Source organism: Myripristis murdjan, chromosome 17 (assembly GCF_902150065.1).
Source record: "Myripristis murdjan chromosome 17, fMyrMur1.1, whole genome shotgun sequence".
NCBI lineage: Eukaryota > Metazoa > Chordata > Actinopteri > Holocentriformes > Holocentridae > Myripristis > Myripristis murdjan.
Window position 1 is genome coordinate 17,195,653 of NC_043996.1, and position 23,456 is coordinate 17,219,108.

The 23,456-nt window shown below is 40.7% G+C and overlaps 3 protein-coding genes across 4 annotated transcripts; 2 read left to right on the forward strand and 1 right to left on the reverse strand.

Moving 5' to 3' along the window:
• Nucleotides 1–452: 452 nt before the first annotated feature.
• On the reverse strand, nucleotides 453–6,283 carry LOC115375689 (calcium-binding mitochondrial carrier protein SCaMC-1-like). Its single transcript, XM_030075177.1, has 10 exons — nucleotides 5,744–6,283; nucleotides 5,410–5,536; nucleotides 5,189–5,276; nucleotides 4,898–5,009; nucleotides 3,613–3,771; nucleotides 3,372–3,524; nucleotides 3,141–3,248; nucleotides 2,800–2,967; nucleotides 2,452–2,602; nucleotides 453–1,832 (listed from the first exon to the last, which is right to left on the reverse strand). The coding sequence occupies exons 1-10, from the start codon at nucleotides 5,921–5,923 to the stop codon at nucleotides 1,651–1,653; spliced, it is 1,428 nt and encodes a 475-aa protein (XP_029931037.1). The 5' UTR covers nucleotides 5,924–6,283; the 3' UTR covers nucleotides 453–1,650.
• Nucleotides 6,284–7,259: 976 nt separating this feature from the next.
• On the forward strand, nucleotides 7,260–15,545 carry LOC115375920 (protein FAM102B-like). Its single transcript, XM_030075522.1, has 11 exons — nucleotides 7,260–7,565; nucleotides 9,635–9,755; nucleotides 9,991–10,020; nucleotides 10,506–10,622; nucleotides 11,111–11,157; nucleotides 12,237–12,340; nucleotides 12,627–12,722; nucleotides 12,835–13,054; nucleotides 13,455–13,591; nucleotides 14,621–14,684; nucleotides 15,025–15,545. Exons 1-11 carry the CDS (start codon nucleotides 7,420–7,422, stop codon nucleotides 15,065–15,067), a joined length of 1,125 nt encoding a protein of 374 aa, XP_029931382.1. The 5' UTR covers nucleotides 7,260–7,419; the 3' UTR covers nucleotides 15,068–15,545.
• Nucleotides 15,546–16,845: 1,300 nt separating this feature from the next.
• Nucleotides 16,846–22,234, forward strand: prpf38b (pre-mRNA processing factor 38B). 2 transcript variants are annotated; one of them, XM_030074725.1, is made up of 7 exons: nucleotides 16,846–17,285; nucleotides 17,858–17,926; nucleotides 18,192–18,343; nucleotides 19,308–19,368; nucleotides 19,928–19,945; nucleotides 20,657–20,889; nucleotides 21,095–22,234. In XM_030074725.1, the coding sequence occupies exons 1-7, from the start codon at nucleotides 17,076–17,078 to the stop codon at nucleotides 21,822–21,824; spliced, it is 1,473 nt and encodes a 490-aa protein (XP_029930585.1). In that variant the 5' UTR covers nucleotides 16,846–17,075; the 3' UTR covers nucleotides 21,825–22,234. The 2 variants fall into 2 exon arrangements, with proteins under 2 accessions (XP_029930585.1, XP_029930586.1); XM_030074726.1 differs by lacking the exon at nucleotides 19,928–19,945 and having other exon boundaries at nucleotides 16,848–17,285.
• Nucleotides 22,235–23,456: the final 1,222 nt, after the last annotated feature.

Genomic DNA, 23,456 nt, shown 5'->3' on the forward strand with positions numbered 1-23,456 from the left:
TTGCATGCATATCTGCTTATAACAAACCAAAATGTTTATTATGTATATATGTATATGACCAGGTGAATGCAGTGAATATAAATTCCCGAAAATTCCCCCAAAATTCCCGTTTATTCCCATTAATTCCCATTAATTTCCGAAAATTCCCATGGAAATTTTCCAACTTTGAAAATTCTGGGAATTTTGCAACACTAATAATCATAATATCCCTATTCAGTAGGCAGAAATATTGTGTCCAGTTAGTTGGCAATTATGTCTTCATTACCTCTAGGTGGAGTTATTGAGACATCCCAGTCCAAAAGAATTGAACTTGACAAGAGGTTACTAACTATTGAGATCGTTTCTTTGGATCCATAGTACTATAATAATGCTAACAAGCTGCTTGTAATTTAAAAAGTAGATTCATGTAAACACCCCACTTCAATGTGAAATAATGCACCAAATATAAAATGTCACAGCATCCCTTTATTAAATCACACTCAGGGATTGTTCGCCCTTTTCCTTTTGTGGTGTGTGTGAGAGGGTCAGAAGGTCCGATGTGTTGAAATGAAGACTGATACAACAAAAAAAATAGAACTACATCCAAGTACTTCAGTCAAATGATTATTGCCAGTCATAACTGTTCTCTTGAAAAGGTTACCTAGTTAGATAGCGGCACCCAACATTTAAACCCATAAATAATAACTACAAACAGAATATAAAAAAAAACATCTTAAAATCTCCTGCTGTCACAAAAATAGATTCACATTAAGAGACTATAAGGCACATTTAAGCATTTGTCAAATAACATGCAAAATGTGCAATTAGTGATTTTCCTATTCCAAAAAACATACCAAGTATGTTTGCAAGTACACAGTCCACCAGTGTTAAGACGTGTTCATTTTTAAGGGGCCAATTAATTTTAGTTAACATCTGTTAATTGGAGTGTTGTTTGTTCAGTGGTGATATGATTCTAGGACAAGTGTTCAAAAGTAAAAAGTGTCAAATTAACTCGCAATTTTGCTGTGTATCCCTGGTATGGCTCAGGCTAAGCCCTATTTTTCTAAGAGGACAATTTTGAATATTTCCTTATTTTACACAACCTATTGACCAATACAATGTGGTCTATACATGTATCAGTGTACAGACAATATTGGTGTGTTTAAGATATTGTAGTTAGGCTTCTAAAAATTTGGAGTTTATTATTAGGATTATATTCTTACTGTAAACGTCTACGATGTGAAAATATGCCCAAAAAAAAACTAGTACACTGAAGTACAAGTAAACAAACTCATTGTAACAGTATGTCTCAATGGTTTGGTCAATTCTACTATGCATTATGTATTATTTTTCTAATTTTCATGAGTAAGTTCTATACAAGAATGTCTGAGTATTACTTTGGATGAAGCATAACTCGGGGGAGTGTGTTTCATTTAACAGTGAGATCAGAATTGAAGTTCACAGCATGCTCATCAGATATGATTAATGCTTGGGCTAGTGGGAGACAATCCTTTGGATTGCAGGCATACACCTTCCCTGTTGAACTTCTGTTCCAACTGTTGGAATTCATGCCCTGTATGTTTGGTATCTGTTTGTTCCCATGGTGTCATGTGAAGGAACAATTTTTAAGTCTGTGGCCATACTTTTTTTTTTTCAACAGTACTTGCAGTATCACTTAGAGATCCCCAAGCCGGTCTTCATATACTCATAAACCACATAGCTAATGCTGACAGCAGGAATGACTTTCATAAAGTTTGGCAGGATGCCCCTGTAGAGTCCAAAAAATCCATCTTTGGCCAATGTGTTCTTCACAAGTGTGCTCATGGAGGGCTGGTCCGACACATCCAGAGACGCTAGAGAAAAGAAATGCATAAGGGAGAGAGTGTTGCATTAAAAAGCACATTTTTTGTTTTTCTGTGGTATGTTAAAGCTACGTTAGCCAACTTGGCACATTAGTGGCTCCGGATGCTAGTGAGACCTAAGTGTGTGTGAAAATGTTGAAATTCAGCACCCACAGATCATGCAGTGTGATGTCAGTAAACTGCACACAGTACGCTCATGTTTAGCAAACAAAAGATAGCAAAGGGACAAGATCAGGAATTAGTCTAGCTTTCTCTGAAAACAGTTCCTTCAATGCTGTTTAGGAGACAGTTTGTACTTGGTCATCATTGCCTGTTGGCAGAAAAGTGCCTGTACTCAACACCAAAATATAATTTGGACATAAAGGGTGAATCTATCAGGTCTAAATTTAGGAAGATGGGACACTCCTCTCTTTTGCAACCCCAGCTATACCATTTTGGACTCATAACTCAGACGGCAGTATTTTTACATAACATAATCTTGCCTAGTTTGGTTTTGTCAGCACATAACCTATCCTACCATAAGACATACTGTTGTGCACCATTTGACTATTATGCCTTACACAGTTGTAAATGTCATCACTGTTGGCAAATGTCATCTGATTGCACTTACCTTGTGCCTGCATCCGTGTGCGTATGAGTGCAAGTGGGTAGCTGGCCAGCTGGCCACAGGTACTTGAGATGGTACCACAGCCCAAAAGCACCAGCACTCCAGGGTTAGCTGTGTCTTTGGCATAGTACGACAACCAGGTAGTCTTAAGACTCTGAGACACAGGGAAAGGATGGAGAAACTTAACTGCAGTGCATTAGGGTAACAGCAAAATCAATTAGCCTGATGAAATCTGATGCATTTGCACAATCCATTATGAAGTGGTCAATCTACCATGCATACAATTGTGGTAATTTAACGTAGTGCACTCCAATGTGAAATATCACAGCATAAATAGCTAAGCCTACATACCTCATAAACAGCAAGGTCTATGCCAGCGTAGGGAATGATGCCCAGTAAATTTGGAATGTAGCCCTTATAGAAAGCCCTGACACCCTCTTTTTTCAGGATCTTCTTGGCACAATCAAACATTCCTGAATATTGTCCAGTTTTCCTCAGGGTCAATCTGGTCTTCAATACCTGACAGAAAATAGGTACAAAAGAAAAATTGCTGAATGGATTCTGATATTTTTAGGGTATTTTGCAGTATTATTTAGGGGTATTTTTGCAGTGTTAGGGAACACTCATTTCCTTCAAATACATCCCAGGACTGAGATGGTATGATGAGACTGCGATGCTAACAGATGCCTTACCTCCATGGGGTAGATGGCTGTCTGTGCTGTGGCCCCAGCCAAAGAGCCAGCCATAAACCTGTTATGTGTTTGAATCTTAGTGCCCTCTGGTGATAACAGCTTTTTATACTGCAACAGAAAATGCACTTAGCATGAAGATAAATCATCTACATCCCCATGTTTTATTGCTATAATACTCTGTGATATATGCCAGGAGATTAAATCGGGCTATTTGGGGGAGCAGTTACTTACTTGTTCATAAGCCATAAACTTGATTGCTGTCTCGGGTGCAATCTTTAACACATTGATTCCATTGCCTCTCCATAGTGATGCTGGACCCCCCTCTCTGATCATCTGCTTGAAGCCCCCTATCAGGCTGATCCGGTTGGACTTAGAGGAGTGAACCTGCAACACAGGTTTTCAAGATACTTTCACTTCAGTCTGGTAGTTAGTCATTCTTTTTAGAGAGAGGCTACTCTTTTGTAACATTCACCTGCATGAAGACTTTCATCCTGTCCAGAGGGGCAGTGCCTGTGCGAGAGACGGCCCCGGCCATCGCTCCTGCAACAAGCTGCTTCCACCAGACTCCTGAGGTCTTCTCCTCTTCTGTGAATTCATCAGGGATGGCAAGACTGTCACCTATGTCCAGCACCTAGTCAGTACAGAAATGCATTTCCTCATAGCATAACTGTCAGCAGAACTGCTAATGCTACAGGCTATAAAGAGATATAACTTAATGAAACAAATAATAATAGCTATTTTGAATCAGAATGATTCCTTTGGCTTTTAAGGACGTTTCTTTGTTTTGATCTTTACCAATATAGTAAACAAAGCATAGTATCTGTTGTCTGCTGTCACAGATAAACTTCACAAGCCACTTCTCCTTTTGAGGTTTACTGTCATGCTCACAGTCACTTTATTTCACACTTGCCTAATCACTAGCAGTACACAGAAGGCAAAATAACATTTAGAAAACCTTGAACATAAGGCCTTAGCAAGAGAGTAAACATATCAGCAACATAACACAACCTTTTTACCTGACTGTGTCTACGCAGTTCATGTATATTAAAATTTGTGTTGTGAAGAAAGGGACATGCAGTAAAGAAATGAGTCAAACAGTGCACTAGCTGTCAGACTATCATTCATAGTTCAAATTAACAAACAATAAACTGAGCTCCTTATCCTTTACTTAGGACAGCTTGCGAAATAATAATGACTGTGTGCTGGCTGAACCCTTGTACTCCAAGCTTTAAGCTGTTTTAGATAAACAAAAGCCACATTTATCAGTGTTATTCCCAAGTCACAAAAGGTATCTGGAGGAGTCTAACATGGTGGGTTAACAATTTAACACAACAGTGTAAGAAAACACAATTTTGTTATGTCACTAATCTTATAATGTTATTGGAATGCATTTCTGCCAGTGGTTGTCATCCGAGATACCATAAATGTCCAGCCCAGCAAATATCCAACACATGGCCCGTTAAGAAAGCTATTGTTTCACTCATCCAGCAAACATTTTGTACAGCACAAGTAACAAACCAGTCAACGACATTTTAATTGCTAAGAGGATCGACAGTGTACAGCACTGGGGGAAAGACAGTGTAGCGCTGTGACCTAAATTAACTTTGACTAGTAGTCCACACTATGTAAAGCAGCTGCCAAAACTGTTGACTGCAGAGAAAATCCATCTGTCTAGAGGACATGTGACATACTACTGGACTCAGTGCATTCCACTGCAGTATTTTATTCTTTGTGCACGAGTGTGTGTGTGCCATTACCGAAGAATGTTTCCAGTAGCGTATGATTTCTTCCAGGTTGTGGGCAGGATTAAAAAGGAAGTGTTCCCTCCACTCATTCCAGTCCACCATCATGGTTCCATCAATGTCCATACTAAGGAGATGAACAGAGACATTGTCATTGTACTGATGCTTCATGTATTTGAAATACACAGTACTAATTAGTAGACTGTGACGCATATAAAAATTGAAAATGCAGTACATGAAAATGCTACAAGCAACTCTTTCAGATAAAATGAAACATTGTCACAGTGGACAGAAATGGGCTCTAACCTCTGTAAGATTTTAAGAGAATCCTCTTTGGATATGTCCATGCCCAGCTCTGCAAGGGACTGCTGGATCTCAGTGGCATCAATCCGCCCTGAGATGAAAAAAGAGTGAAACAGGCTGCAACATAAACAGTGAACGAATCTGTAAACATTTGCTGGCATTTGTCATTACGTGTAAACATTTGAGCCAAGTGTTGAGAATTAGAGAGGCAGCTCAAGACCTACCATCATTGTTTTTATCCAGACTCTTGAATGTTAGCCGCAGTTTCTTCTCATGCTCCTTAAGATACTTGGTGAACTCGTTGAAGTCAAGACTCCCATCTTTGTTTTTGTCACCAGACGATACAATTTTCTGTGGAGAGGGATTACATATGCTATGGTTAGTACCATTGCCCCATTCAGCGTTACAAGTAACCAAAGCCTATAATTAACAAGGGCGGATGATACAGAGTGACACGCACGCACGAGGTGACATGGACCAAAGGAATTCAGTGTGAAATCTGCAGGCCAGGACCTGAACCTGGCCTGGCTGCAGGACCGCCATGGCCCCGGTTTTTACCTGTGCAGCACCCTGGCGGAAAATGCCCATTGCTTTGAGCCCCGCTCGTAGTTCTGCGACATCCACCTTCCCATCTTTGTTGGTATCGAGTCTCTCAAATAATTCCTGGTATGACTTCTTACTATTGGCATCCCAGCACCGCGCGTTTGGTAGTAAAAACGTCCGCAATGCCTGATACATTGTGGTGGAGACGTGACAGCAGCTCTGCAGCCAGGGTCCGGCAGAGTTATTTATTCATACTGAAGAGTAATCCTACGCCCTGCAAGAAAATAATTTGCGTACGCTGCTCGCAATAAACAATAGATGTCCACCTTACTCTATTTGTAGAGAGTCCCATGCAAGAGGTACGATCTGTGACATTTCAAGGGAACTGCAGTGGTCGAGGGCGGAGCAATAGGCACAACGTACTCGTTTTCTACGGAAAACCAGGAAAGGGGTGAACGAGGAAAATAACCTGCAGAAACCAAGACAAATGCATCTTACTGCTTATGCTCACATTAGGCACCGCACACATTCTCATCTCTTAATTTTATTGTCTTCGTTCTAAGTAGTGTATGTTATGTTGCAGCGGAAATGCAGACTATCGGAAAAGATAAGCATTTTAACATGTCACTTGCAACACACAGTATCACATTTCCTCTATTTCCTTAAGTGCAACACTCTTTATAGTCAGTAGAGGGCGTATTTCACACATTTGTACATGAAGGCGGGCCGAAGCCTGCATGGTTTCTAAATCTGAGATTTGGGGACTCGCAGTTGGTCCTTGAGGAGTTGCCCCTTCGTAAAGAGGAATACTTTGATTTCAGCTTGCTGGATGTAATAAATGACTTCAGGCCATATGGATCACTGTTAAATAACTTATCTCGCACTGTTTCTCCTCAAATAATTATTGTCATAAGAAACACACACCAAAGAAACAAATAAACACAAGAAACAAGAACAAAGAAAAGTCTTTTATCAAACATGGACGAGGGTCCCTCATGTATTCGTGGGCTGGGCTAGTCAGAAATAAATTAGTATAACAGTATTAGCTTCTGCTTTAAAGGAAGGAAGTCCACCAATAAGGGGAAAGGAAGAACAGGAAACATGATTTTTGCCTTATAATCACCTTTTTGATTATGTAGCCTACAGTAACCCTTAGATCACTGTCCAGTGAGTGAATGGCCTATTTCTACTACTTCTTTCGCTAAATTGCAGTTATACGAACACTAATCACAGGAACTTTTCATTACTTATTATGAATGCATTTTTGTTGTTCTCAGGACTGGAAAAACTACTATTATACGATTAATGCGTCTCAGGCAAATTCCGAAAATATGAAATATAAATAATAACCAGAAATCAGTGAATTCCCCTGACAATTGTCCATTGGTCTTTTCAAACTGCATGCCCTCAGTGTTTTTCTTTTTTTTTTTTTCACACGTGGTTACAATGCAACAGGGCAAGCTGCTGCTCCCAATCAAAACGAGGGAATGTCGTTCACGTCACACGTCACTCTGTCCGTGAATGGAAAGAAGCGGTTTGAACTGGGAGTCGCTCTGATTCGTGTCTTCAGTAACAGCTGAGAGAGCAGCACTGACAGCAGGGAGCGGAGAAAGTGTTCAGCTGTCTGTCAGCCTCACAAGTCAGGACCCCTTCTTGTGAGCCAGTTACCCCCGACGGGACATTGTACTATCATGTCTTTCATTCTGATGAAGAAGAAGAAATTCAAATTCAAAGTAGACTTCGACTTGGACGAGCTGTCATCGGTTCCCATCGTCAACGGGGTTTTGTTCTGTAAAATCAGGCTCTTAGACGGTGGCTTTGCCGAAGAGTCCTCTCGGTAAGATACGGTAACATTAGCTACTATTTATAACTTTAGTGCCCAGTTCACAGTGCTTGCTAGCTAATTCAAACAAGCAAACGTTAGACTAAAACCAGAGAAAGTGATTTTTGATCATTTCTAACGTCAGTTGGTGTAATGTGTCTGTGCTCCTCTGTCGGTTGTCCGTTTGAACAGGGTCCTCTGGACATACGTTGGGCAAGTTTGGATTATTTCGCCTATGTACTGGCCACATATAGGCATTTAATGACTTGTTAAGTAGCCTAACTTCCAGTGAACTAAATTATTTAATTTCGACAAAGTATCGTCAGGAATTGTTGTTCTTTACCTTTGACATTTGAAGTAAAAGTCTCTGTGCCCGTGATTTTAACGTGATTTCAGATTTTACCTGAGTAACTTGCTTAGTTCATTAAAAACATTTATCCTTCCGCCACGTAATGCCGTTCTCATACACCTGCTAAACAAAGCAGTTGCCAGGCAACGCAAAATATTGACAGGGCGATGATTTTAGGTTAGCACGGTAATATTAGTATTTCAATTAAAGAAATTAATTGTTATGCGGTCACAAGTGTGGCTTTAGCTGAGACTCGAACAATGAGCTGAAGCAGGACACCTGGAATGTCCATTTTAAAAATTATTAGACTAAGAGCATAGAGCGAAGTCAGATTTATTGTAGGCTATACATCATGATGTCAAGTTTGTGTACAGTAACTTTTCTTTCTCATTCGTAAGTATGTATGTATATACATGCAGAACTTATTTGTATGTTTTATTGTACTTTATCTTCATTCAGACAGGCAGTAAAAAGTCATCTGGATCTAATTTTTTCCCCTCAGTTTGACACATATCTGATACTTTTTGTGCCAGTGTGAACTGCAAAAATTCACACTGAATGTGATATTTTAAAGTCTGATTTGGGCCACTTGTAGATGTGGTCCTAAATCTGCTACATTACTGATTCCTGCTGATGTGACATCTGTGTGAACACCCAGATCAGAATTCATTGTCTGATTGTTTGTTTTCCCGCTGAGCATGCCCACATCAGTGTCACAGCATTAATAGTCATTCACTGTCAGCAGTGGTGGGCCAAAATAAAATATGGCGGAGGCGAGGAGAGACAGGAGGTAAATTATTGTAATAGATTATATGGGAGTATGCTTTAATCCAAACCCTTTTTTGCCCCCTTGGCGTCAGCTTTAACAGCTGACAAACTACCACCACACCACCACAGCAAACAATTTAAGAAATGAATACCTGCGCCAGTATTTCATTAATTATGATGATGAACGGTTAAATGACATTTCTTTTGTTCAGCAGTGTGCTGGTTGTAAATGTGAGCATGCTTGGTGGGATGTATCCACACTGGTGTTAGATGTTTGATGTTAGGTCTCATACAAAGATGAATTTGAACAATCAAGACAAAAAGATCAGATCTGAGAAAAAGTCTGAAGCGGGTCACTCTCAGCTATTGTGTGAATGTAGGCTATATGTTTGTCAGGTTTATTTAATAACAATGTCGGTAGCCAAGCCTGGAATTCCCATTCTTTGCAAAAGAGCTTGCACGCAGAAGTTGATTTCCCTTGGGTCAATGATTGTAACCGGCTCTAACACTTAAATGAGTCACTCTGGAAAAAACAGACGCACAGCTGGAGTGCATGCCAACCACATAACCGTTGTCATTCCCTCACGTGGCTTTGCCATGGCAACTGCCTGTATTTACAATTATGTAAACATTATATTTTTATCTTTTTCCTGCTTCAAACCCACAATTTTCTCTTTCTTGAATATTGGCCTACAGTCTCTTTTTGCAGTGTAATGTATGAAAATGCTGACTGATAATCCTGACAGTGAAAATGCTGCTGTATGAAAACCCTGACAGTGATGAAATTAGAGTGTAGTGTATGCAGCAAAATGTTGGATTTCTCTCTGCTATCGAGTTTGATACTATTAGATGGAGTGCTCTGGTATGCACTTTGATAAGTAGCAGCTTTTAGAGTGGTTGCGTACACCTTGTGTGTTTGAGTTTCTGTGTCTACCTGTGTTCATTCTTGAATGTGCTTCTCTCATAGGGAGCCAGTCCAAGCTAACAGTGTGTGCTGGAAGAAGAGATTCTCTTTCATGTGTAAGATGAGTGCCAATGCCGGGACAGGTGTCCTAGACCCCTGTGTGTGCCGGGTGTCTGTGCGGAAGGTACAGCAGGACATGTTTATTGCCCATATATATTGCAGCAGTCACTTTCCAACAGCAGAGTCACTGCTTGTTTATCTGAAACTAGGCACAGCTGACAAGTAATTTCTGTAGACAATGTTCATGATGCTAGGAGTCATTGAATCTTTGGTTAAAAACTGAGAAAATGCAGCAAATTCATTAAGCTCTAAATTTGGTGTTTTTTTTGTTTTGATTTGTTTTTGTTTTGTCATTCTAGGAAATGAAGGGTGGAAAGACCTTTGCAAAGGTAAAATTTCTCTCATGAAGTTTGTTAGCTGGCATTTGGTGTGCACACACAGTAGCCTAAGTGCAAGAAGCAAAGAACATTCTTATCATAAAGCTAATATGATCACAGTTGGCCTCTATGCGTCCTTTAGGACCTTCTTTGTTAGGTGAGGCTGTTTGTTAAGAATGTTTTTATTGCCAGTTTCCGGCTTTGGTTACTGATTCAAAACTTGGTAAATCAAAACCTTTGCTATGTTAAACAATAACATCCACAGACCTGCAAGCAGTCTTAACAATTAGGTTATCTGACTTCTCAGGTATTGCAGGTCCCATCTAGACCATGTTCCCTATTGGTGAAAGAACAGATCATTAATGCTGACGTGACAGTCATGAGATCATGTGCAAAAGGCAACAAGCTAATACTGACTCAATATAAGCTATATTTAACCAAATTAAACCGAGGACTGAATAATTCAAACATGATTGATCTGTTGTAACCCCATGCAGCTGGGCTTTGCCGACCTGAACCTGTCTGAGTTTGCTGGGTCAGGCAGCACCACACGGCGATGTCTCCTAGAGGGATATGATACCAAACATACCAGACAGGACAACTCCATCCTCAAGGTACAGAGCTCTTGAATCTTCTTTTAAAGGGAATTATTTTAAAGGGAAATATTTGCCTTTGGCGTTTGTACTACAGTGGCTCTGTTTTATAAGAATGTACCATTCAAAGGCACATAATGCATAGGAAAATATAAGAAGCACACCAGGATTAGCAGACCACATAAGCAAAGCATGTTTAGTTACCCAGCTAGTTAACCCATCCTGGTAAACACTGTGTTACCAGGCAACTGAATGCCGGGAGGTATGGCATGTATGTAACGGTGGTATGCTGTGACAAGTCAGTGATGCAAGGCATGTTTGAGCCTGTGATCTATAAACTGCCTGACTTTAAAATGTGGAGGCACCTCCCAGGGTACATGCAAAGAATTGGCTTACAAAATCTACCCCTAAATATCACAAAGTAAACAGCAACACTGGAAAGCTACTCCTTACAGCTCCAGTTGTGTGTGTACAACCTGACATTGGTACTCTTTTCATCTCTGTTACAGGTTGTTATCACCACACAGCTCATGTCTGGAGACCCCTGTTTTAAGACGTAAGAACTCATCTTTCTCATCCTCGTTCATCTATTCTTTTATATTGCTAAACTTTGAAGTATACACATGTCATGAAAGCAGAATGTAACTGCACGGGTGAAACACAGGAAGTACAGACTTGTTTTGCTTTTTTTTAGATTGTAGAAACATAAGATGCTATATAAATGTAACACTTCTTCAAGTATAATAAACTGCATTTATCATCACCACAATCTGCTTAAAGCCGTAACCACATAGGAAACTGTCTTCCTCACATCCTGTCTGTCACTAAACTGAAACACACTCCTCTGTCTGATGCTCACTGACACTGACTGTCTGCTCTGACACTCACAAAGTACTAAGGTTTTAAAGTCATAAAGTGTCATTTTGTTGATGAGATCTTGACATGTCCTTATCAGACAGTTAATATCTCCGCACCCATGCATTTACCTTCCCTGCCTCTTTTGTGAGTCATGACTGATATGGGATCAGCTCAGCCCTAAATGTAATTATTTTGAGGCAAATCATAAAAGCTGATCCATAAAGCAGTCAGCCACCAAGGACGTGATGTAACAGCACACTCCTTCTGGCAAAGCTTAGACCATGTGCGTGTGGCCACGCCTTCAATTTTGCCCTTACTCAGTCATTTCACTGAACTCCTTCCCATTTGGCTCCCTCTTTCTAAAATACACTATTGCCCAAGAGACATGTAATGTGTAAACCAAAGGATAGCCTCGTCATTCATCCCACAGAGCATTACTCATTGTGTGTGGAGGATGCATAACAGTGTTGAGTGGAAAGCCTCGGATGACGTTGCTGCGCTCTGTCTCACTGTCTTGTCGCTCTTTGTCTACCACTCCACCCACTCTGCCTTTAGTTTAAGCTGGCAACTCAACAGAGCTAAACATGGTGGATATTGCTCTAAATGTGGTGTATTAACCGAATTAATTAAAAGAGGCTTGCTATCTGCTTAATAATGTATGAAAATGCTTGCTTATCACACATCGTTGACAAAGTAGTTGAGGGAGGTGTTTAACACCCAACAGGTCCATGTATTGTCTGCTTCTAAATAAAATTATTCCCTCTGTTCCCTTTGCAGTCCACCATCTACAGCCATGACACTGGGAATCCCACACACTGAGGCAGAGTGTCTCCATAAGGACAGAAAGGGAGGGAACATGCACATATCTCACTCTATCATTGGTATGTACATAAAGGGAGCTCTGTTATCAAAAAAGCCTCTGTACCTCATAAGAATGGCTAACTTTTGTTTTGTATTTTCATAGAAGCAAAGCATATTCTGTAAAGTAATTTCTTTGGACGATGTTCTTCCTGTGGTACCATGAGTAGCCTTACATTATACATAAATATCTTCTGGCCCTGTTTTAAATCTCAACAAAGTAGGTTCCATAGCCTCTCACTTGCATATAGGAGTTATTATACATGAGTAACTCATAGCTATAATTGATGCTCTGTTTCTTTCATTTAGACAGTCCAGGAAAGTCTGCATCTGTGCCAGAGGAGCTGGGAGCCTATGGACACTCAAGAACATCCAGTTATGCAAGTCAGCATTCAAAAATCTCAGGTATCACACACACTTACTTGTTTTCCTTTAAGGAGGGCAAAATTATAATCACACCATTGCACAAATCGTTAACATAACCTTTCATGTAGTATTATTTTGTCCTTCCTCATAGGTTACAGCACAAATCACTCGCGGTGCTCCAGTTTAACAGAGCTGAGCCATCGGAGGAACGCATCAGGAGGTTCTGCCTCCACTGGCATTGGCAGCATTGCATTGGAGCCCAGTGAGCAGCCGGGGGAGAAGGGAGAGAGGGAGAGCGGGTCTACACCCCCCGTCTCTGCTACCTGTCTCCACGTACCTGAACGCCCCTCCACCCCCGCCAAAGCTCCAAGGTAGAACACACACTTAATACTCACCAAGCACTAAATAATGTTAAAATTCGACTTTGGCAGATAAATCAGTAACGCTTACCTGCCACGCTGGACAGTAACTTTTGGGATGTTAACATGTAGAAACTTAAGAACTCCCCTCCACAATCCTCTTTTGGAATTTGAATTCTGTTACTCTTCATGATGAATTACAAAATAGTATCTGTTGAATAAATGGGTGAATTCAGAGCCTATGCAAATGTTTCTCATCTTTGTAAAATGTGTTGAGTGATTGCTATTAACAAACTTGAAGTTCAGGAACCTTGTTTCCACATCAAACATCTGTCATTATACTGCTTTGTTATTTGCAAACAAGAGCATTTTTTAAATAAACTACATCCTAACGTTCCTTTTCTTTCATTAGACACCCAGTAAAGCAGAACTCTGTGGAGAATCAGCTAAAGAGGGTTGATGCCACGAGGGTGGACGCCGACGACATTATAGAGAAAATCCTCCAGAGCCAGGATTTCAGCCATGGCTTATTGGACTCCAGTGCAGAGGGTGTGTACACCTTCTCCTTAACTTAGTAAACATGTAAAGATTGGCAAATAAGTGTTACATCACACCGAGAAGAATACCTGCCAGCTTGTCAATGGGACCTGATGATTTAAGGTGCTCCTGGCTTCCAAACACAGTGATGAATTTTAGCCATTCCCAACAACATCTTCAGTGTCCCCAAAAATTTAACAAAGACCATTACTAAAATCCAATCACACATCTGTATCATTAAAAGGAAATTAGCTGTTTATGATTACACTTGTTTGGAAATTGTATTTTTAGGCAATTATTGTTAAATAATCTTATAATTTCATATTTGATTGTAATGTCAGCTCTGTCACTTGCTCCTACATTTAGATAGTGGGCAACTTTGTAAACTACCCTGATAGGTATAGTGTTATTAAATCAAACATTAAAGTTAGGGCCTCTTGGCTCTTGCAAGTGGAAATATAATAGCTTTGTATCAGAATTTCAGTAAATTTGATCTCAGCCCAGTTTAAAATCAACTTGGACTTTAGCTGGAACATAAATTAAAGTTTATTTGATTAACAGTGAGATAACCAAGAGATTATGTTACATATCATTTTGTTTCACACCACAAGGGCAGTTTAACCTCGCTGATGGCTCTTATGATCAGCCTGTAAGGTTGCTGCCATATCAAACTGCACTGACCTTTACCAGACTTCATTTGAAGGACCAGAAACAGTTGTTCACTTTTGTTGAGAAACACAGGCTCTCTACCACATCACTGATACTGAGTTAGCATAGCACTGCCATAGAATTTGTTGTTTTCCAAATGTTTCTCTTTCCTAGTATTATTCCCCACATGTTCTTCAAGAGATACAAGCTTCATGGTTGCAATGGCTTCATGCCTGTTACCTCTTCAGTTCCTGACCAAGCGCCCCTGTCAATAGTTATTTTTAGATTTCCTAGCAACCAAGTGTGAGCCATTTTCACACCCTGACTGTGCACACTGATTGACAGCATCCTTATTTATGATTTGTGTTTGTGTGTTTGCATGTGTTGCTACAGAGGAGGGGCTCAGCTTGTTTGTCGGTCCTGGTGGGAGTACAGCGCTCGGAAGCCATCACACTAGGTGGGTGTGATTATGTAACTTTGCAGAGCGTGGGTGTGCACAGCAGGCTTTCCCGACAATTATGAAGACTGCCAATATCTGATGGCTAATAAAAACCACAATCTCTATTCAAAGGCAAAATTAGAATTCAAATCTTTTTTTGATACTCAATTAATCAAATGAGTGAGAAGGATGTTATATGTTTTAAATATGTGAAACTTCACACTGAGATCATTTCATTCTTAACACAAATGTTCAAAATAATCTGTTTGTTGTGAAAAGAAAAGTGCATGCACCACAGCCAGATCATACAATCACCTTCAAATCCTGTCATGTAACACACTGTGGTTTTCTGTTTCAGGGTTGCAGCTGGGGCCTTTGAGCAGGTGGTGATCAAGCGCTAGGCTTTGGGAAACATATGTCTGTCAGAAATGGTAACACATTACACTGATGTGATGGGAAGGGGGACAAAAAAGGGGACCAGGAGAGGAAGAGGAAAGGCCACTAACAATTGTTCCAACTTGGCTCCATGAGACCGTCACTCCTCTTAAGCGGTCCCAGTACGTCTGACCTATAGCAGCAGTGGAACAGGGGAGCTCCCTAGTGTTCAAAAAGCAGAGTTGAAGCTCACTTGACAAGGAACATTTTGGTAACTGAGTCGATCACCATATTGACACACCTCTGTTGTTCCTTGGTTACGCCTTGTGTTCAGTGAAAACCCTGAGGGAAGGGAATATTTCCACAATTCTTCTGTATCCTCATATATGAATAGATTGTTTCCTCAAGTTCTCTCTTTCTCTATTTGATCTGTTAGGGCATTGTCAAGCCTTTAATACTGCAAATTTAGAAGGACCCTAAAATATACTTTTTTTTTTTACTATGGTTATTTGCATTTTGTGTACTATTTACCCTGTACCATAAATGTCAAATATGTGGGCTATGATACACAGTTATTGTAGCTGACAGAGCAGAAGAGTGCTGGTATCACTTTTCCAATGACTAAACCCGACTGAAGAGCTTAACATGGAGGAGATAATCTCACCATCTCCCACTGGTGTCTTTAAAAACAGAGAAAAGACAAGATGCAGGGAGTTTTCTCTTAGTGAGCAGGATGTTACATAAGAAGACAATCACAGGCTGTCAGACCAACACACACAAAATGGTTGTACTTTGCAAGTGGGATTTTATGTCCCACCTCCTCAGCTAGAACAATGAGACCACCATTGTGTGTTATCTCAAGCTTCAAATAAGACAAACGGCTGTGTGTCTGCGCACATTGAATTTTCATAATATCTGAAGAGGCACTGGCCAGAAATAAAATGCCTATTTTTGAAACAAAGAGGCTTGGAGTTTGGCTGCATTTCAAACATGTTCTAATAAAGTAGAAATAAATACAGAAATGTCAGGTCACCAAATACCGTCAAGTTCAATATTTTATTTTGTATCTTAAAAACTGTGTGCACGCTGTTTGCAAAGTGAAACTGACTGTATTTTTACCACTCATGTGCTTATGTTAACTGTGTAGTTACTATTAATGTTGCCTTTCATATCCAGTACTTAAGCAATTGTTAATATTTTGAAACTGCACAATGTTTGTAAAGAGAGATGAAGTTTTAACTGCCATTGTGGTTCAGTAAGTTATGGTTCAGCTGTTCACCTGCTGATGTTTTAAGATCGAGGCTGGTTCTCGACCTGTGTTGTATGTGACCCTCCCTGAGGATTCCATAAACTTCTTTGAAGAAAATGTATAAACCCAAGACAAGGCAAGTCACTTGTAAGAGTCTATTTGTTACTGGTATTCTTAATTGCTTTAAAAATTTGAATGACCGCTGATTGTATCATTTTGCAATATTCACAAAAAAAAAGTCAGTGCTGTGAATAAAATGTGCACTGAATACATTTCTTGTGCTGCATTTCTTTTTTTGGTAAACATGGTGTTAGTCAGTGCTGTCCAGTATCCGTGTGCAAATCAATGCATTTTATGTATGTCAGACACATATGATATACTTCCTCTTCTATTTACATTTTCATTTTTTCCTCTTCACTGGAAAAAAGGAATTTCAGATGTATATTAATACACTGAAAGAAGATTGAACACTTGGCACTTAAGACTGGCAGGAGTAGCTCCGCCATGTGAATAGTTGACGTCGCGTTACGTGCCCGCGCTGTGGCTGCTGTTGAATGACGCACACGTTACGTTGAGTCGCGGCCAGTGCACTGCACCACCGTTGTGAACGGTTCCGTTTCGCAACAGCACTTTACGACGACGGCGGGAACTTCTCGCCGTTAATTTAATCCACGTCTTTAATAACTACAGAAACGGTTAACGGTCAGAGACGGTATACTGATGGAGTTCTAATCGGAAAGACACTGACTTGGAAACTGAGGTTGGCGGCGTTGGATTCAGCCATCATGGCTAACGTCGGAAATCAGCAACAAGCACAGGCCGTTAGCAAGCCTGCACCAGGGAAACATGGAAATGTATTGCCCCTGTGGGGCAACGAAAAGACTATGAACCTAAATCCTATGATTCTCACCAACGTGCTGTCTTCACCATATTTCAAAGTTCAACTGTATGAACTAAAAACTTATCATGAGGTTGTGGACGAAATCTACTTCAAGGTAACATTTCTGGTAGCTCCTTTGCTAATGCTAACGCGCAAGCTAGTTACCGTTGTATCAACTCGAGAGCTAAGGCAGGCTAACGTTGATTTTTAGCAAGTAGCTTTGGCCCTATTTGTTGAACAGCTGAACTAATTTGGCAGTTGTGATGAGAGTGGTAACGTTAGCCTACTTGTGGCAAATGAATGCAGAATAATAAACATGTTGGTGCACAGCGTTGTACGACTAAGTTACCAACTAATTCAAAGAATGCTGTTGGCTTGGCAACGCTAGGTAACGCGTGTCTAAGCTACAGGAATAATTTGCTTTAATTTCATCTAAAACTAAGGTACATAACATTAAATCAAATTTTCTGGAATGATGCCCTGTTTGTTGCTTGAAATTTCTTGGTCGTAATCTAAGAAGAGGTTTACAGGACAGTTTTCGGAAAGATGATAATTTCGTGTGTAACACATGTCATGTGAAATGCTCTGAGTGAGGTAAACAGCCCTCACGTTGTTTGGTGTGCATGTTATCGGATCTGTAAGGGTGCTTGTGTGCAGCTTGGTTAAAGGGTCTTTCCCTCCACACAGGTGACTCACGTTGAACCTTGGGAAAAGGGAAGCAGAAAGACTGCGGGCCAAACTGGAATGTGCGGAGGGGTAAGTTAGAAGTACGTGCTTTTCGTCTTCCCCACGTTTCTCTCTTTGAAGATGCACCTGTATATTCTTGATCAGTCTTAATGTTACTGTAAAGGAAAGCATGGTAGCCAATTCCAAATCATAATGATAATTCACCAGTAATTGGGATATTGCAGGCCTCCACAGCATAGTTGTCAGTAAATGGTCTGCCATTAAGAACAGCTGAGGATCCATTAATGTGCTCATGATGATGTTGTGGCATCATAAACATCTTAATCCTTTCCAGGTGCGTGGAGTTGGGACTGGTGGCATTGTGTCTACTGCTTTCTGTCTTCTGTACAAACTGTTTACCCTCAAGCTGACACGCAAACAGGTGATGGGTCTGATCACCCACACAGACTCTCCCTACATCAGAGCACTTGGCTTCATGTACATAAGGTATGTTTGCTATGGTAACGTGAATAGACTAACATATTTTTTTGGGCTGTAATTCAGTAGAAGTCATTGGACATTTGCAAGGTTTCTGTACTGAAGAGCCGCTTTGCAGTTGTGGATTAGGATCTGGTATTTAGTTTTGCTGGCTGAATTTCATGCCCATTTCAAAGGACCTGTTGGTGGTGATGACCTGTTGTTGAAGATCAAATTACATTACATTTACATTACATTAGCATTCTGTGTGACAGATTTGGCTTTCAATGTTTTAGGCATAGTCTAATCTAAACTCAAAGCCTAAAACGCTACAAATAGATTTAACAGAAAAAATGAATAATGGCAGTATAATTATTAATGGGAAATTGAATTGTAATGTTTTAGTTGCTGACCTGGCAGCTCCATGTCTGTTACAGAACATTCTCCTCCCAAGTTAAATCCCAGTTTTTATTCATAACTTTCGGGAAAGTTTTACTTAATAATTTGTCTTTGTGTCAGAGAATCATGGCATGAATGTCACTGGAAAAGATCCTAAATTATCAGTGTGGGTCTGGGCGATATGGCCAAAAAAATTAAATTATTCTGTTTCAAACACATTTTTGGGCCTGGTCATGTTACTTGTAATCCACACATGTTTATCTGGGCATGCCGGTGCTGTGTAAATGAGTGACATACAGCTTGTTTGATGGAGTGTTGGGCGGCTGTTGTAACTATAGCAAACATAGTCAAAATCTCTATTTTATGATTCAGCCTTTTTTTTTTTTTTTTTTTTTTTTTTTTTTTTTTTGCATCAATTTAAATCGAATTCAAATTTATTCATGTATCGCCCAGCCATACATCAGTGGCAGCTTCTCTTATACTTGAAATCAATAGCACATGAGAACATGTTTCATTCACTGACGTGTTCAAATTCTGCTTTTTTCTTCTTCTTCTTCTTCTTCTTCTTCTTTTTTATTATTTATTTTTCAAACAGATACACTCAGCCCCCCCCAGATTTGGTGGAGTGGTACGATGGCTTCCTGGATGATGAGGAGGTATGTCACCACGGGTAATAATTTAATGTTTCTTTCTCTTCAGTAACTCTACAATAGATGCATGACAGATGTATAAAAACTGTTCTTTTTCCCCTGTTGTGATGCTCATAGCTGATTTTTCACCTTTGCCTTCATTTGGCTTAATTGTCCCCAGTTTCGTCCTTTTAAACTCGAGTAGCTAGGTTACTTGCTCACTGCTGTGCTGCTGGTTATTATCAGGGTAAGTATATATGATGCAGAGTAAATCTTTTAGCCCAATGTGATCTCAAGGCATGCCCTCTGTTTTCCAAGAGGTTTTATCAGGACTTGTTGCACAAAACCAAATTTGGAATAAATGCCAATTGGACCATTGCAACACAGCATACAGACTCAATATAACAAAAATTACACATCTCACATTTTGTGACGTGTGTCTTTTCTTTATATTTATTTATAGTGAAAAAATAATTTGACTACCAGGCTGTGCAACCAGGCCTTCTATCATGTTTTGTTGCATTATATTTGAACTGATCATATGACATCCTACCCAACTGGTTAATTCCCCTGTTCTTTTCTTTAGATGCCCATTGTGCAGCAGGTGAATTGGATATTGTATCTCAGCACTGTTGGTTTGCGTGTGTGAGTGCAAAGTGGCTGTTCTCTACCATATAAAGTTGATTAGTCTTCAACTGGTGTGCACTTAACCTACCTGCTCCAATCTGTGCTTACACTGTGGGCATTTTTTCCACATACTGGTCTAAATAGTTCATTTTGCTGAAAAGAGATTGAAGAAGGAAGCCACGGCTTCTCTCTCTTTGTCTCTTTGAAACAATGAGGATGTGTCTGTGCCCTTAGCTCTCCCTTTCCTTTATTTCTGCAATTAAGTTATAGGATGGATGGAATCACTTTCTGAATATGCAGTATTAACTTGAAACTGAATATATGGTGAAAAGGGAGAATGATCTCACTGTATGTTTAAACATAATATTTGCTTGGTTAGTGGAGCTCACTTTGTAAATACAGACTTCAGGGATTGTCAGACAGTTTAGATGAAGAAAACTTTGTCATTTTTATTTCCTCCATGTTTGTTTCTCCATTTAGAATCACCATAATTAAAGGCAGGCACATTTGATTGATATTTGAGAGATTAAGCTAGATGAACAGAGGTGAAGGTTCAGTACTTGGTCATCACAAATTACTTTTTGATTTAAGGCCAGCATTGATGAATAAAGTAGTTAGGTGTGCCTGCACCGTATCTGTGTGCATGCTAATTGGGTTTGCATGGCTCCTCCCTGCACTTTATCTCCAGGAGCTCGACGTGAAGGCAGGAGGCGGCTGTGTGATGACCATCGGAGAAATGCTGCGCTCCTTCCTGACCAAACTGGAGTGGTTCTCCACTCTTTTCCCTCGTATCCCAGTGCCTGTGCAGAAAATGATTGACCAGCAGATGAAGGCTCGACCTCGTAAGATTCCTCAGAAGGAGGCACAGGAGGAAGCAGCGTACACAGAATCAGGGAGGCCAGGGGAACGCCGCCGCTCCAGGTAACGTGTTAAATGTTTCCAATTCTTATCTGCAGATGGTATTTTTTATTTATAGGCCCATTTATGTTTTGCCATTCTGTTTTACTGTTTTTTTCTGTCATTGTGTGCTCTGTTTTTATCATGCCTCGCTGTGAGCTGTGAACACCTTTTCAGACTGTAATGTTCTCCAGTTGATTGCCGCTCATGTTACCCTTCTTTTTTACAGAAGCCCCCGGCGGACACCAACTCCCAGAAGGTCTCCTAAACGGTCAAGGAGCAGGAGCCACCATCGTGAGCGGGACCGCCATGGCCCCAGTTTTGACCGCGAGCTGGAGAGGGAACGAGACCGGCAGAGAAAGGAGAGAGAGGGCAGGGACAGGGACAGAGACAGAGACAGGGACCGGGACAGGGAAAGGGAGAGAGAGAGGGCCGATCGAGGAGATAGGGAGAGACGACGGTCCCGCAGCACAGACAGAAACCAAGACCGGCGAGAACGCCGACGGAGTCGCAGCGGCAGCCGGGAACGAAGGAGTGAACGAAGAGACAAAGAGAGGGACGGGGGTGATGACAGGAGCAGGAAGAAGGACAGGGATCACCACAAAGATAGGGGCGGTGACAGGGAGCGGTCCAGAGATAAGAAGAGCAGGGGAGAGGCTGATGAGAGGAGACACAAAGATGACAGGGACAGGCACAGGGAGGAGAGGAAGGCCAAACGCTCCAGCCGGAGCCGAAGTAGGGAGAAGAGGCACAAAAGTGGTAGAACAGACGGAGAGGAAAAGAGCCGGAAAAGGGAGCGCAGTCACAGCAGAGAGAGGGACAGGGACAGAGACGGAGAGCAGCGTTCTCACAAACGTAGTCACAGCAAAGAGAAGAGCCATCGTCAGCGAGAGTCCAGCAATGACCGTGGTAAACATGAACGCCGTAGGAGCCAGAGCATCGAGAAAATGTCCCCTTAGAGCAATATCAATCAACTTCTTGTTTCTTTCCTTTCTCTTTTTCTACTTGATTGTCTAGTCTGCCACTTGTGCTAAAGAGAGGAAATGTTAGCACGACAGACATCTGAAATTGTCTCGTTTGGCCAATGTAATGTTGCTTTATGTTTTATCTTTTTCTGACTTTTCACTCCCCTGTAGCGCATTGTTAGTCTTCACTTTGAATTTCAAAAGTATGCCATTTTAATTTTCTATGGTTCATTCTTTTTTTCTCCCAGGATGTCATGGCTTTGTACATAAGTGAGAACATTTTAATCCTCTGGGGCAGTCTGCAGATGGGAATTTTTACCACACACTGAGCCCTGCTTGTACTGTGTTTGGGTTATTGCTCCGTTGCATTTTGTTTTCTAATAAAACACTTTTACGGAAGGAGACATCAGTTTGTTCTTGGATTTCTTATGAGCAAAGACATGGAGAAGTAAAAATACTGGCCACATCAGAGGGTGACCAAAACGATTTAGGTCATTAACTCTGAAGAAAAAACAAACAAAAGAATAAACAGGTAATTTCTTGGTAAGAATTTTATTTAAGAATATTTCCCATATTAAATAAAGATGTATTATAGCAAAAAGTAAACATCTGTAGCTGGAAACACTGCCTTATATATTACTTTTACCAAGAGCTATTCCATCATTTACAAAAGTGAATATAAAAAAAGCATGAAAAAAAATCACAAAGATAAACATTGTAACTTCTTACCAAACAGCAAATAAAATTGTTTGCTTGGAAGTTTTTCTAGCACAGAAAAGAGGAAAATAGTACATTCAGTCTTGCGCTGTCACTTGGAAGACTTAGGATGAGGATGTTGTATATGAATACCCAGTATTTGTGTTATGAGTTACTAAACTAATGTAACAGTCCATTTATAGTTATCTGCCTTATATTCTACATATATTATTATAGACATGTGCATATTATGGAAAAACCATCAATAATGGCCTGAGCAACCCTATCCCTGTCTATATTCTATCAGATCCTTGCGTGACTTTAGCAATTGCGAAAGAGGTCTTGACAGATTTGTCTTTGCAATTTTAATAGCTGAAAAAAAGGCTGCCATTTTGACTGCTGTAAAATGACAAAGCCATCACATTCTAGAAGTGAGACGTCCACTGACCCCCAGCTTAGTTTACGGAGAGGCCTTTTCACATTTGGACTCCCTGTCCGGGTTGCACACACACACAAAGTCTGACCAGGGCCCGGAGGCGCCGGTGACTGTGCTCTCGGCCCGCACAGAAACACAGTAGGTTGAGTCCGGGTTGAGTTCATCGAGAATGATCATCTCCCCGTACGCTGTCAGTCTCTGAAGGCTGTCGGAGTTGGGCGGCTGCTTGACAACCAGACTGTAATGGGTGGCCTCCTCCACTGGAGACCACTCAATTAGGATGGCTGTTGATGTTTCCATGGTGACCCGCACCTCGGGAACTGTGAGAAAAACAGGACATGTTTGAGAATTAGATCCTGGATGATGTTGAATGATTTTGTCCGATGCTGTTGGAGGGAAATGTTTGCAATTGGAAAAGAGGAACTGAGCCTTAGGGAATTGCATAACAGGTTAGTGTCTCTTGGGAAGTATCCTCATTTAGCTATTACAATGGT